The following is a 16288-nucleotide window of genomic DNA, read 5'->3' on the forward strand; positions in this document are numbered from 1 at the left end:
AACAAAAACCAGATTTTCATTCAACACCTGGTCAAATAACTTGAAGTGGTTTGAACTCGAGCTAAATCTATAGCTCTAAAATAAATGTGTCTTTAAACTTTGGTAAAATTCTATTTAAGTAGCCTTGTCTAACCACAAAATAACCCCCTTATTCACAAGCAATTACCTTCCTCTGAATTCACCACACAAGCTGAACAGCGAGCACTGTGGCAGATTTAGAGATACAGAATAAAAGAAGTCAAATGTTTAGTGGGCATCTTTAAAACAGGGAACAAGGAGGAGCCCGGCTTTTGTGGGCCAGTCAATTTACACAGTTGCTGGAAAAGAAACAGAGAGGAAAATCCACAAAACTGTTTGTAATCATCCAGAAAGCAACACAAAGAGCCAATGCTGATTTGCCATGAACCAACAGCTATGTCAATCAAAACGAATCCCATCAGAGAATGACTGGGCTTGTAGGTAAGAGAAATCACAGCTATCTCGGTGGTTTCTAAGGCTTTCTGCAGTACCTCACGTGTTGTTCTCATTTAAAAATACAAGGAAACATGGTGTAACTAAATCTACTAGAGAGCAAGAACACAACCTGCTGTGAAATGTTAACTTGGAATACTTCAGCAGTTCAGTGACAATTGTGAAGTATTATATATTGATTTTTCCTCCAGCTCTGCCTCCCCCTCCAGCCTTCACATTTTTAACTCTCTGGTCCCAATATTGCCGTAAAAGTCTTCGCTCAGGTCTTTATTCTGGCAGAGTAGCAAGAGGTAATTAAAAGTGTATTGCTGAAAAAACAAAGTGTAGTACTGAGGTTCAGGAGTCAAACTCAGCCATTAATCAGCCATGGCTTCTCTTACACATAAAATACACTCTGCACGTCACACCATGTAGTATTGGGGGGCGGTGTCAGAGGCCAAACATCTTTGAAACACCAGAAAGAGTTATCACAGCTGCATCTAATTCCTGGGGCACGCAATGCCCTTTAGCCACAAGGGAGCTGGAAGGGAGTGATGGTAGACTACAGCAGCAGTACTGTTGAATAAGAGTTATTGTTCCTTTTTCTACTCCCTTTTCTTTCCTTTTCTCCCATCTCCTAATCTCTCTGTCTCTCTTCCTTCAGAAGAAGAATATTGCTACATATTCCCATTGTAGGAGTAGTCACCATTAAGCTAAGGAAGAAGTATTACTGATTCTGCTGTGTCTGTACCTGAAATAAGAGATACAGTCCCTTCCTTTCTGGGCATTTAAAGCACAAACTCATCACCACCATCCCAAGTTACGCTCTCTCACCTGCAAGTGCTCAACAGTGCAATTGATTCTCTTATCACAGAGGACAGGAAACTATTGTTTCTAAATCCATCCCAGACAGCAGATGAATTCTCCCTTTGCCCCAGCTCTGACCCTGCCTTCCCTAGGCACATCGTGCCACATCACTACCCACTAAAGCCTAAAGCTCATGTTGAAAGGCAAAGGCAGCCCTCAATTTCCATCTCTCCTCTACCCAACAGGGAATTGTCTAGCCATACTGCAAGGTTCAGCTGTGCTTCCTTTCCTTTAAAGTTGTGAACAGAGCAAAAGGCGTCTCTTGCACAAGCAAAGCTATTCCAGTTGCTGTCCTGCTAAGAGTGCAGCTAATATTGCCTGATGCAGGAATGGCGTTTATTTCTCCATCAGTCTCAAATACTTTGGTGACAAATAGACAATACATTTGTATAGTCAAATACATCTTCTCTGGCAGACACCACTGAGAAGGTGTATATGGTATTATGCTATCTTCAGAGAATAAGAAAAGCTCTTGGTGCAGTATGTACTGCTCCTACAGTTAGTATATATTAGGCAGAACTAAGTGGTTTGATTATATGAAGGGGGATACAATGTCTGATCGTAACTTTGGGAGTTTTTCTAGCAGTGGTGGGTATATTTAACACATGAAATTCCCAGTATGCACATGGGTGAGGTTTTAGAGTCAGAAGGAGTTTTGCCTGGACATACTATTTGGGAGTGGATGGATGGCAGAAGGGCAAACCATCTGCAGTGTTGCTGGGTGGACACAGCACGCTCCTACAGAGGACAAATAGAATATAGACCTTGAACATCCCTGAACCCAAAACAACTGCTAGTCTAGGGGAAGTACTGCTTGGAATAAAGGCTGATAAAAACCAGGCTTCAGAGACTGAGTAGATACTTTCAGACATGAGGTGAGGTCTCACATCTTCGTCTGCTGTGGACATGGCATACCCACCATCCCCTTGATGTGCTGAAAGATTTTAGTAATCCCCTCATTACACACCATGAGCAAAAATATCCTGTACCTACCTCTGTTTCTGAAGCCAATTTTTGAGAACAACTATTAGTTCAGTTATGAAGTTTGCAAGTTGCTTACTCACCTCAGTGTACAACTAATAGTGAAAAATTTAAAGAGACACTCTATAGAGGAATTAAACCAAGAGTTGACTGACAGAAGATTTTCTTGCTGGGAGCAAGGCAATTATTTGGTGATATAGAGAGAGAAGATTATAAGAGGAAGTGAATATAGTTCTCCATCTAGGTATCACAATGCTTTTTCTAAAGCAAAAAAAGAAAAACCTAATAGTTACACCAATAATTCAAAGTGAATTGCCTACACTATTGAAAACACATACAGAAAGACTGGATTCCACGCTGCAGTGGAGGGCAGTGTAATGATGAAGTTGAAGTCACATCACTGCTCTCAAAACAGTTGCCATCTCCTCTTCTCAGAAGAGATCAATCTGTCCCTTACTACAATTCCTATTTTCAAAATGGCAATTTCCTCAATGTTGTTTCCACAGGATGGAAATCAAGCTGATCCTGAGAGGATGATATCCCCTAATGCTTTCAGTAATTGTGACAGACCAATTCTCAAGGACAGAGAGAGAAATCTCCTCACAATTCCCCAGACCTTGAGAAAATAAAGGACAGAGGAATTAAAATTACTAAGAACATAAGGAGTCACAGATCCTTAATTTTACAGAAAAATAGAGTAATTTTTACACTTAAAAGTATTCTGAAAAGTATTCTTTGCAACACAGCTAAAGATAAAATCCCTACCAGACGTGTCTAAATCATGCTCCCCTCACTGCTTATTAAAATATTTATCTCACCAGAACCTGTAATTTGAGTTCCATAACCATCAGTACTATCACTTCTATGACTGAAAGCAAAAGGGAGATGCAGAAATCCAAATCCAAAATCACATGAATATACAGAACAGTATTTCATAGTTGACACACTTCAGAGTGAGCATTTTCTACAGACAGCCCACGGCAGATAATGAGCAACCAGAATCAACTCTAAATCAATGTATTTAGCAGTAGGTGGATAAATTGGGGGTAAAACTCAAGAAAAACAGAATTTTGAGGTAGCATTTAAAAGATCTTGACTTTTTTTTTCATGTACATGACTTATCATCACTGTAATTGCTTATTAAAAAAAAACACCCAACCAAAAATCATGCCTAGTTTCGCTTAACCATGTTCTAACTTTTCTCTAAACTGGAGACAGTATTTCTGGTAAGCAGAATCTAATTGACGGTTATGAAATGATGAGACCATTTAAGACAGATGTCTGATTCTCCACAGACATTTTTTTCTCCAGGAGAAACAAGAAAGGCCTGCAGCCTTAACTGCCTTTTCTGAATTTATGGTGGCAGAACTGTCCATCTGGATTAGTGTCATCTGCCCTTTTTGAAAAATATCAGTGCCTGTAAGGCTTTCAAAGATAAATTATCTATGTGAAGGGAAGATTCCACGTTGACCTACTCATCTTTTTTTTTCTATTAAGATAAACTCAAATGAGGGGTTTTTTTTTCCCATAAAGGCAATTATATTTACAACTTCTACCTAAACTATCCATTAAAAATTTGAAAGTACTACATGTTACCACTCTTAATACTCCATGTTGTCACTAAAAGTCACAAGGCCTTCCTAAAAAGAGTTATCTTAAAAGGAATTGGTTACAGAATCATAATGGTAGGGGTTCAAAGGGACCTTCAGCAATCATCTAGTCCAATTCACCTGCTCAAGCAGGTTCCTCTCAATCAGGGGGCACGGGAATGTGTCCAGGTGGATTTGGAAACCTCCGGAGAAGGAGCCTCCACACCCTCCCTGGGCAGTCTGGGCCAGGTCTCCTTCATCTCAACAGGAAAACAGTTTCTCCTTATGTTTAAATGGAACGTTTTGTGCTCCAGCCTCCTCCCATCACCCCTTGTCCTGGGTACAACAGGTAAAAAATGATGCCCCAATCCCCTGACAAAGACATTACTGCAGCTGGGATATTTGGCAGAATGACTGGAGCTGTCTTGGAGAAGGAGAACTCAGTAGATGCAAGGCAGAGGACAACGTTATGAACATCCTGTAAAAGCACTGGCACACAAGTTCAGATGCACCCCACGTACACTCAGACTCTCACATGGAACACCTGTATCTCGCTTCATGTGCTATTTCTTTCCCCATTCAAATGCATTAAAATAAAGTTCATTAAGATGACACAAATAGTATATTATTAAAGGACAAAGGGGTAAGAGTGAGTAACGTGGATGGTCATGTGCTACTTGTAAGTTACTCTAGGCAAGGAATGACAAATGAAGTGCCTGTCCATTCTCGGTAATGCAAGAACAACCACCAGCTTCTGCCCAGAAATTATGGGAATATAAACTGTAAGAGATCAGCACAAACTCTTCCTGCTCTGTTTGCCTATTTCCTCTCCATTTCTGCAGAGATAAAAGAAAAAAGGACCTCATAACACAGGATTTTTGAAGGGCTACAGGAAAAAAACCCAATCAAACAAAAATCTATTAATTATAGATCTTCAATGTCCCTGGATTAGAGGCCCCATATTCTTTCAAGGTTCTAATTCAATGAAAGCAATAAGAACTAGTGCTACAAATCGGAAGAAAGATTGTCCAACTGGGTTAAAATGACATTACCATTTTCCAAGGAACACTCCTAACCACAGAAGAGCTAACGTTCCTTTAATCATTTAGCTCTTCACATATTGTCTCCCCACTGCACCCAGTTAAACAGAAGAGGGTAAACTAAGTTCCTTGCACCTCCTGTGAAAACAGCGAGCTTAACTTGTGGATGAAAGAATGCAAACACAAATATAAACCAATGGTTTGATTTTTAAGCTTCCTAACTCCCAGAAATCACATTTCTGCATTTTCTTTTTCCATCTGCAGAAGTCTGTAAGAAACATTTGACACTGCGAAAAGCCAAGTGAACCGTGCGAGTCGGTTACACTAAGGAGACGATTTCAACAGCCACTATTTAGATTCGAAAAGTCAGTATTTCCCCTTCTAAGATAATAAGCTATAATAAATGAGCAGCCATTGCTCAAATTCTACTTCTCTAAACAGTAAACTGAGGAAGCCAAATAAAACGTCATTTTATGTCTTCAGCAGCTGACACATCCTATGGAATTTTCGACGTATACTGAGAGTAAGCAGAAATACTTTGTTTAGCTTTCAGATGTATAAGCAAAGGGATACAAGTACTGATATGTACTTTTGACTTTGTGCTGGGGTGCCAGGATACATCAATTGAAAGAAACATGTTTTTGATTTAAGCTGATTTACACTGTTGGCTGACTTTCATTCTTACACTGAAAAGAAATGTAACTGTTATTTATGTCCACGGTAATGAGACAATAATGAGTTGAACTCTTGGACAAGCATCAGTCTCGGATACTTTCTCGGTTTGAGCTTCAGACTACAAAAATTACAAACTCAATTCCTTAGAAGTAAATCAAACCATGACTTCAGATGTGGCTGCTGTTATTAGTGCTTATAAATAGCCATTTATAGCAAACAAAATACAGTCAATAGCCATCCACCTTCTATATCAAAAGAGGCTTTTTCCTCATGGGAGTCTGAGATGAGAATGTTGGCAGTCAGGAAGGGTTACACTTCTCACTCAAAAAAAAACCAGAAAGGAAAACAAAGAAAACACTGGAAAACTAAAAGATTAAACGTCAGCTTTCTCAATGGCCTTTAACATGCAGGCAGAGGGAAGCAGAGTTTACAAGCAGTGTCCAAGGAGAGTCTTGAGAAGAAGTTGCCAGTCAATTTGATATTTGACAAATTATCATTGCACTATTATTCATACATTGCATAATTATTCACACTAAGCTTCAGATTCCTGGAGTCATAAAAATGCTTAAAAATAGAAAAAAGAAACCAGCTACCACTCTGGGTATTCATCCAGCCCAAACTTGATAGGAAGAAGACATTGCTTCTGTATAACCACTATTTTACCCTTGCCAACAATCTGAACAGTAATTCACAGATGAAAACGCATTCAGTGATCTAGTTAACCTCAGTGCAACAATCATCAACAGTTCAACAATCATTTCATTTACTGTGTGGAAAAAGACTCTGTAATTCTAGCATAGCTCTGCAGAAAATCCACATTTTCATGTAGATGCTTTATGTATTTAAAGACACCTGGAGTACACCAGGTACGGTGGCAGGAGAAAACGGATCTTACCACTGCAGCTGGAACTTGATGCATTTTTGCAGCCGGAGTTCCTGGGCGTGGGTAAAACTGATTAATAAACAAGCTGGGAAACCTGTACTGTTCTACAAGTTTCATTGTTTCTTGAAAGTCTTCATCCGTCTCTCCTGGAAAACCACAGATGATGTCTGTAGCGATTGTTATTCCAGGCACTCTGTAAAGAAAGTAGAAAGGGACACTGAATAAGGATGTGCAAAAGTCCTTCTCTCTTCAAAGCTAGTGTACATTGACTTTATCTACAGGAACTGAGACCAAAAATTATCTTTGGAGGGAAAGAAACCCCATAATGGTATTTGAATACTATTGCTCAGAAATGAAGAATGCATTTGGTAGCACATGGAAGTGAAGAATGATATTGCATTTCTGAATTAAGACTGAAACAGAACAATGAAAACATCTGGACCAACTCCTCTGTCATTCAAAATTACAGGTGATCAGCTGAGCTTAAATGTCTTGAATTCTGATTTGCTTAATCCACCTCTGAGACTTAGCAACTATAATACAGAAACTATTTAATGTTTTACAATGCAGCTAAACAGAACAGGAGGGCAGTGGCACGCCATATAACCTAGCAACTCCGGACAGAATTGGCGCTGGAGCCAACAAGGCATCTCTTGGTCGCAGGTTACTTTCTAACTCTACTCCATAAAATCAGCCTGTTCACAGGATCTTCTGTGCAACTCAACAGCTTGAAGAGCCTCAGTCCCCATTGTCAGTAGAGAAGTAGGTAATGTCAACCCCCACTACCAAAGGGAGTGAAACCTCTGCAGAATGAGAAGGATGGAAGCTGGTGACTTCTGAACGCCAAAACGAAGGATCTTGTCTCACCTAACAGCTTACAACTGCAACATAGGTCCATGGTCCTCAAAGAGGAGTCAGATCTGTCAACAAGCAAAGTACCTGGTCCACCCAACCCCTAAGCCACCAGGAAGAAGCAGTGAGTGATCAAAACAAATGATTCCCTACTGTGGGGGATGCAGACACCCATCTGTCAACCTAACCAACCACCTAGAGAGGTCTGCTGTCTGCCAGGGGTCAGGATTCAGGATGCTCCTGAGCTCATCTGGCCCTCTGACTACTGACAAGTCTCTGCTGTTATTTCATGTGGGCACAAATGATACTGCGAATGGAAACCTGGACAGTGACTGAAGAGCTCTGGAGGGCCCCAGTCGAGTGCTGCATGGGACTCGGGAGATAGCCACTCAGCTTTCCAAACCTGACATTAGCCAGCTGGCTGACCACTGCCCTAAGAGAGACTGTGAAACCACCACATCATTTTGTACTCAGCCTTCTTGTGTGAAGTGGAAATAAAGATAAACCTCTCCTGCTGAGAGGCAGAAATGTAGAGTGCTCAGAAGCGCTCACCGCTCCCTGCTGCCACACATGAGACCTTTTCTACAGCAAAGAGTTGATTCTATGCTACCAGTAACAATGATGAACTGAAGAAAACACAATTTATGAGGAAAAGTAAGAACCCTCTAAAGATATAGCTGTTATCTGACATCAAGCTGGCCCCGGGAATAGTGGGGGGAATAGATAAAATTACTTCAGAGGTCCCTTCCAACCTAAATAATTCTATAATCAGCAAGAGGAGAGCTGAGATAGACTCTTTTAGGGGTGTACTGTATAAAGACCACTGCCACAAGCAAAGCTCACACCTGAGCTTACAAAGGGGATCCAAGACTCTCTCCAATCTAAACAAATGGCTAGAAGGCTTCTCTTCCCCCTCCTCAGGATAAGAGACAGTCAAACCACAAACACGTGTAATCCAAACAACACTTATGAAGCATTTGAATGGCCAAAGAGAACCATCCTTTCTTATTAGGCAGCACATCACCACAGAAGAAAGGATGTCATGGTTACAGTGGGTAAAGCAACTTCAGTTTGAGGAGCTGGAAGTAACACTTTCTGCAACAATAAGCTATATTGGAGAATCTGTTGACAAAAGACCCAAGAAAGGGTAAGAGGGGAATACCGATCTTCATAATCTGATTAGGCACAATATTAGAGCATGCTAATAGCTTATATTCACCACAGTGGCCTTCACACAAACAGTATTTGATAGTGAACATCTTTGTAAGCTTTTTTTTACTTAAATCAATTTTATTACTTAAGTACCGTCTTTTCTTATTTAAGTACTATTAAAGTAAATGTCTTGTCCTCCTTTTTACATGTGCCTGTACATATAGTTAGCTGTAGAGGAATTTATTAGACATTATATTATCAGAATCTTCTTTCACCTGCTCCTTAAGAAAAATCCCCACAAAAGAAACCAAAAACCTTTCAGTTTGTTTCTATGAACCCAGATTCCATCGTTTTAGATGAAGTTAAACCACGGCATTCGAACGCCAAATCAAAACCAGTATAAAACCGAATATTTTCAAGGACTTGATCCAATAATCGTTAAGTGGGAAGTACAGGCTGAATATTGCACACAACAGCAAAACTCCCCAGAGCTGTTGGCTCCACAGCCTCAATTACCATTGCTTTCTCGAGACTGACAAACTGCGAGATACGGAGTTCTGCTTGATATCAAGTAACAACAGAATTCGTTAGCTTGAAGGACTGAGTGGACAGAGGAGCACTGTGCTCTGCAACACGATTTCGTTCACACAGCAAATACCTTGTGCAGTAACAGTTTGTGGAAGAAAAAGTACATTCCTTTATAAATCAGGATCACGTAACATCAGCTGCCATTGCTCAGGACGTGAACAGAACGTTCACCACATTTGACAAAACCATTATGATGAAGTTATTTTAACCATTTAAATGACACTTGGTAACAGTCAAAGCATTTATTACCAACAGTAGTAGTAACACTATCCTTTGTAAAGGTTTGGTTGTTTCTATGGCAACGTGAATTACACGGTCCAATCAAGCTAGATACAATAAAATATGCTCTTTCTCTCCATAACACCAGTTGTCATTCAGTTAAAAGGAAATTACATATTTTAAAAATTCATAAACTCTGCAAATGTCTGAACTCCATTTGGTGATAAGGTGTTAATTATCTTAGTAATTAGATTTCTTCCTGGATGGAATTATTACAGACAAAGAAAAGCTAGGGTACGAAAAGAGAATAAAGACCACAGTGTATTCAGCAACAGCAATTAATTACAGTTCAATCCAGTATGACTGCCTAAAATATGACACTGCATACTGCATTTTTTTATACCATTGTTGATTATATTGTTTAAAAGGTAGTTTTAAAACGGGAGAAAACCATGAGATTTCATTCAGAATAAAATCCAGCTACTGGCAAAAGTCAAACTCTTAGCCTTCGTCAAAGCACTGATGGACAAAACCCAGTACAAGTAGTTTCACATGCAAACCACCACTTCTTAATTAAAAAAAACAGCTAATTGCAAATATCTATATAAAAACACAATACACACTTGATTTGCTCTGACAGTCTGAAAGAAAAGCAGTACAAAATGCCTTATTGCTGCCTTAAAAATTGTCCCAGCTATGAAACACGATGCAAAATTACACAAGAGCAATTTTTGTGCATCAGCCAACGTGAAACTGGCTTTCTTGAAATGAAATACAGTTTATCTGTTCTGAAGTACACAAAGCAGAAATTGCTGAACAGCGAGTGTTTGTAACATTTATTACATAAACACATTTACAGTAAGTGTAAAAACTTCAATTGCAGCAAATGTTTTCCAGGGTCAATAGGGAAACTCCTCAACACGTCGTTCAGTGAACCAAGAATACATAGTGCTCCTTGTGAAAGAGAAAAGGATTTCAAAAAAGCACAAAGTTGCTTCAAACACAAAGTCTGGATGCTCCTTAGAGCCCAGCTAATGGAGCTGGTCAGCCTGTTTCAATACTTCTGGCCACAAAATGACTTCAACTCTGCCAGTCATTTTAAACCCTCATAATCCTGACAAACGCCTAGAAAAATTGGGTGCAATCATAACTCTCACAAGATTTTTTTTTCCCTCTGAAGACATACAATAATCTCTGTTTGCTCAACTTGAGAAACCAAGAAAAGAGAGTCCCAAGACAACTCTCAGTCGGAACACTTTAAACCAAAACTGTGGAATTGCAGAAAAGATGAATTTGGTGAATAATCCATGTCACGTATAAGATAATAAAGCCCTAATACTTAGGGTTCCTTATAATTCTCTCCTTTGTGTCCTTCTACATAGATAAATTCCTTTCATCTACTGAAGTAGATTTATGCTCTGTCATCCTGAAACAAACCAGCAAGACAATCACCATCCAAAAAGCAGCAGCTTTATCTTAGGTTAAAAAAGCATCCATTTTTGTGTGATGCTTTAAGGACCAGCATGAGCAAGTGCTGAGAGGACACATACCCAAAGTCTCACAGAGAGGTGGAACAAATGTGTCTGAAGGAAGAAATGCAACATCTTAACCTCTACCTGAAGAAAAAAAATCAAGTCAGCCTCTTGGGTCAGAGAAAACGAAATGTTTTATGTCCAAAGGAGTGGCTGATGCCTGGAGTAAAGTAGGTAATGTGCTGTGGTAACTGCAGCCCTGAGAATCTCCTCCTGACAGCTCACCTGGATCTGAGTGAGCTCTAAACAAGCCCAGAATTAATCAGTCTGAGGTGAGCTCTGTGCTACTACAGCTAGGCAGTTCCTGGAGCTCTGTTTGCTCACCTATCTCTGTTGCAAATTACCAAGCAGCAAGCAGTGCAGGCATAACCTCACAGGGACAAGTTTCCTGTCATTTTCTGCCCACAGGATTTAGTTACCAATGTTAGAGAAACCAGAAACTGGATTATAGCAGGAACAGGAGAGTATAGTAGATATTGCAGTGACAGATATCACAGACCAGTCCATCAACAGAGGGAAGTTGATGGAAGGCGAGTTGGGAGCGAAATGCAAAATCTCTGATCGTTTGATTTAGGAAAGATTGTTGTCAAGCTGCCAAAGATAAAACAGTAACATTATTTTCATGGAGTAAGATGTCTAAGCAAACCAGCTGCAAGAGTGTGAAGCTCGCTCAGGTGTGACATGGATCATTTCATGTGGCTTTAGTTACAGAAAACATTTCCTTTAGCAATAATCATTACAAACCAAACTCATGCTCAGGGAAGAAGTTATGTAAAGGAGGTAAAAGTCATCAACCCAGTCATGTGACCATCTGAAATAATTTTGCATGATTCTTACCACTTCCCTCTCAACCAATTAACATTTAAATCCAGCAATGACTTCAAGCCGCCAACTCGCTCTTAAACCAAGATCCCCTGCTTCCTTCTCTCCCAGTATAACAAAATACTGGATTAGAATAAATAGCTATATGAATACACTTTAAACACCAAGTGTTCTTACAGAAGGCCACAAGACCTGTCTGGGAACTGTAAAGTAATTAAGGTCAAACCAAAAACTGCGAGGACCTAGCGACTTCCATAAATTGGAAATGCACACTGAAAAAAACGTTAGGAAAAGCAAGTGTAATTCTTATGAAAATTAAGAATGTCTTCCCTGTGATGTTATTTCAGCCTCATATGTTATTTTCTCTTTCAGAACCTTCCTGCAGGATGTCCTGGAATTAAGTTAATGGATTAAATAATCTGAAGGTACCCAAGAGTTTGTCTTTCAAGCGTTATTTACAGAACCTAACGGGCATCTCAACGTGTTCTTTTGTGTTGGAGCTGAAGGAGAGGTTTGCATCTTCCCCATGACCACACACAGTCCAGAAGCCCTTTTCTCCTGCCTTTTTCTTTCTTCTCTACGAGGCCAAGTCTTGTGGGATTTCTGACTTAAACTTGAATTGCTCACTGAGGAGTCGCCCGAGCTGGAGCTAACTCAAGAGAAACAGAGTGCTCAGCTGGAAGCACTGCCTCTTTCAAAGGCTAGTAACAACATGAAACCTCACCCTGCCTCTCTCTTCACTATATGGAGATTAAGCTGAGAACGAAGCCATGGGAAGATCTCCACAATGTCAGAAAGGGATTTAGCCTACCTCTGATCTGAAACCCTCCTGCACTTTTCTCTCTCTCCGTGGGCTAGGAAGGGAGCACACCACAATATACTCCTAATTTAATAACTGGAATTAGGGGAGTAAACCTGAAGATAATTTCTGAAGCAGGGGCTTTTCCATTTTCTTTTCAGTTTGTGATTTACCCTAAATTATGCAATGGATGTACAGACTTAGAATAAGCGGATATCCACTGACAATGTTTTTCTTAGTAATGTTTCCCATATGTGTTTAAAAGTAGCCCAGGATGTACAAGTTCAAAACCTCTGTGGTAGAAAAAAGAGCTCTTTGAAACCCTGATATCAATTGCTCAACTGATTTACACAGGGAGAAAAACTGGAAAGTACCTCGGTTCAATGACAACAGACGTTTCATTAACATTTCTGTGTGAAGCCTTTTAAACAGCAACAGACTGGATCTTACAGTTAGATATAAACTGTCATTTGGTAAGACTGCTTATACAAATGCAGCTATAGATATCCCAAACATGAATACTTCAGAAACTGATGTAAGAAAATGAGTAGTACCATTAAGTTCATCACAGCCTTTATGTTATTAATTCTTAGGTGAAATAATATCTGATGCTGCCATTTCCTCTTCCAGCGTTGAGCTGCTCCAGACACATAATGACATCATCCAAATTATCAGGACAAATAGCAGGAGATTTTGCAACTAAATGTAGGATAAGTAGAGAAGATCCAATAATGACTTCTCCAGAAAGACATTTAAAATACTACTATAAAATGTAGCAATAAATGGCGAGACAGGACAGATATTTCACACAGACTGAAAGACAATCTAACAGAAGAGAGAAAAGATATTGGAGTGAAGGTGGCCAGGGAGCCAGACCTCAATAAAACAAATATGAATAATGTAATTGTAGTATCCATTTCCACTCTTGTATAGTTAATATTAATATCTTTGACTTCAAGCTTTGTTTAAGTCTGAGGGCCTTTACATTTGCTTCTATCAAAATGTCCATCACATAGAGCCAATTGAAAACATAAGCTTACTGCAGTTTGATTTAATTTCTATTAAAGGTGTAATGAACTGTATTGGAAAAAAAATAACTCCATAATAGTGTCAGATACAATCACATGCTGAGAGAAGTGGGGAAAGCTGCGGCCTCACTCTCCAGGAAAAACAGCTGCTAATACTCAGGGCAAGAAAACCGTGTATTAAATAAAGTATCATGCTTAAACTTCATTAATTTTAAATTGTGTTGCATATTAGTTATTCAAGTCTTCTCTTTTGATTACTTTCAGCAAATTTAGACCTGTTTACAGTGTATCTATTCCTATTAAATGCAATAACATGAGATTCCACCCTGGCAGGGTAACTGCTAACATCTTTTATTCATGGACGTGTTCCCACTGCAAAGTAATTATATTATTTCAAATACCTTAAAATGTTCTCTATTACTGCCTAACACAACTCCAGGCTGTCTCACAAATCACTTCACCTTGCAGCCTGCCTGCATCAAAGTGAAGATAACTTCATGTTGTTATTGTTTGTAGAAGTCTATAATGACTTCATTTATAAGTCGAGTCACTTGTTTACTTTCACTCGGCTATTTCATGTGTGTAAAATGCATAATTTTAACACTTTAAAAAGAAACTGTTTTCCCACCTTGGATCCCATCTCTCTGAAACTGGTGATGTCTAAGACACAACCAACCAGACAAAGGAATTGCAATGCTGTACTGTTTATATGCTGGCTTTAAAAAAAAACACCAACAAACCAGACAAACAAAACTCAGACTTGACCACAGAGAAACCCTCAAAGTATTTCTTCAGAGTATCCTTGCAGATTTCCCTGAGGAAGGGTGTATGAACATGAAGACATGGGAAAATAACTGGCAAAATCATAAATCCTACCATTTCATTTGGAGGTGCTTTAGAGTGCAACACTTCAGATTGCATAAGCAGCAGAAACTCCACTTAAAATCTAGCCTGACAGACACGGAGCCACTGCTGGCATTCTGCACCTTAGAGAGCACTGGAGGCTGCTCATGGGGGCGATTCTCACAGGGAACCTGTTACACCTGAGCTTTGTCATCTGACGCCAACTTCCACCTGATTTGCAAGTGTGGCTTAAAAGGCTGGTTTTGAACTTTGGAGCCACAGAATCATGGAATGGTTTAGGTTGGAAGGCTACTTAAAACTCATCTGGTTGCAATTCCATCAGACCAGATTGCTCCAAGCCTTACCCTGCTTGGCCTTGAACAGTTCCAGAGATGGGGGACCCACAGCCTCTCTGGGCAATCTGTGCCAGCGCCTCACCCACTCTCACAGAGAAGAACTTCTTCCTCTTATCTCAATCTCAACTCTCAGTCTGGAGCCATTACCCCTTGTCCCATCACTACCTGCCCTTGTAAAAAGTCCCTCTATGTCATTATTGGTTTCGATACGTCACCTTAGAAAGACTGTAGAATGTCTGTCATCAAGAGGCACAATCTAACAGCTCTCAGACTTTCACTCAGAGTGAGAGTGGGTACTTTTTAATGACTGTTCCTTTCCAAGCCAATTGCCTGCCCCCAAAAGAGCACTTTGAGAAACTGGGCTGAAGGACAACAGGAGGCAGCCGAGAGACCTGATTTCCAGCCCTGAACATGAGAAGGTAGGGGTTTGGAGGACTCTGTGCAAGTAGGGACTAGGTCTGCCCTCGTTGTCAGGGAACAGTGACCTAGATAAAAAGTATATTTCCTAATTAGCATGGCTCACTGCCTGAGGATGAAAGAGTACACACAGTTTGACTCTCTTTAAAACAATTACAGTGAAGTTTGCTAAGAGTTCCTACTAGAAGCAATCCAAATGTTTTGTAAGAAACATTATAATACTTCCCATTAGTTTCCTTAAAAAAAACCCATCCCAAACAGTTAAGGCTTGGTCTAAGTGTATTCAAATATAAGGTGTTCCACTCTTCCCATAAAAATGAAACATTTTACAGAACTCCATTACGTATTTATAACTTCAGATCATTATTGTTTTATGATTAAAAAATGAGCGACTTAAGACAAAAAGCTCAACATCCTTAAACTTAATTTCCATTCAATCTCTAATAAATACCATCTGCTGTGTACTTTAGGGATCTAATACCCGTCAAAAACTCGGCCGTGTTATGAGAACCGGCACCGGGTTGATCTGAAATGCATATTTGAACAGATGTGTTTAAATTACATCTCTCCGTCTATCCACACGCATAAATTCAGCATGAGCGTGTGTTGATTTAAAATGCATAAAAAAGGGATTTGGAGATGCATCAGAAGTGAACAGCATCTCAATGGATCAAGGCTCGCATTACTAAAGGTCATCACTAAAAATAAAGTTTGAATTTATTAAGGGCTTGCACCAGGGAACTGGTTCTTGGGAACTGACTTAATGTTTGCTGCACTTAGAGCAGCCATTGAAATTACACTAATTTTCTATGACCCTTCGCTGTTAAACATTAGAGCTGTCAGGCATGGGCAGAAATAATAGGATCTCAGCCATGAGTAGATGAGAATATTGCTTTTTCTCAGGATGACACAATGCTTATCACCAAGAATAAGTGTCTTAGGCTCTGAGGACCCATCCATGCCTGCTTCAGTGACAGTCATTTAGCTCTTCACTCTGACATGGAAATCAGGCACATAAAATGATTAACACGCCTTTTTGGCATGATGAAACTAAAGGGAAGAATTGCAAGCAGCGCTCCATTAACAAATGCTAATTAAAAAGAAACTAAACACTTCTCTGAGCTTGTGTTTTTTCCCCCCCACCCCCCTCTATAACCACTTTGAAGATAAGACAGAACAGACCAAAGGTCCACCC

At 39.8% G+C, this 16288-nt stretch overlaps 1 protein-coding gene across 1 annotated transcript in view; it reads right to left on the reverse strand.

The window, feature by feature from the left end:
• Window positions 1–16288, reverse strand: part of CDKAL1 (CDK5 regulatory subunit associated protein 1 like 1) — a 335233-nt gene that overhangs the window by 91806 nt on the left and 227139 nt on the right. Inside the window, exon 12 of the mRNA XM_061995176.1 lies at window positions 6498–6678. Coding sequence (XP_061851160.1) covers window positions 6498–6678 — 181 coding nt within the window. The remainder of the gene's footprint in view (window positions 1–6497; window positions 6679–16288) is intronic.

This window comes from Colius striatus, chromosome 4 (genome assembly GCF_028858725.1).
Source record: "Colius striatus isolate bColStr4 chromosome 4, bColStr4.1.hap1, whole genome shotgun sequence".
Lineage (NCBI taxonomy): Eukaryota > Metazoa > Chordata > Aves > Coliiformes > Coliidae > Colius > Colius striatus.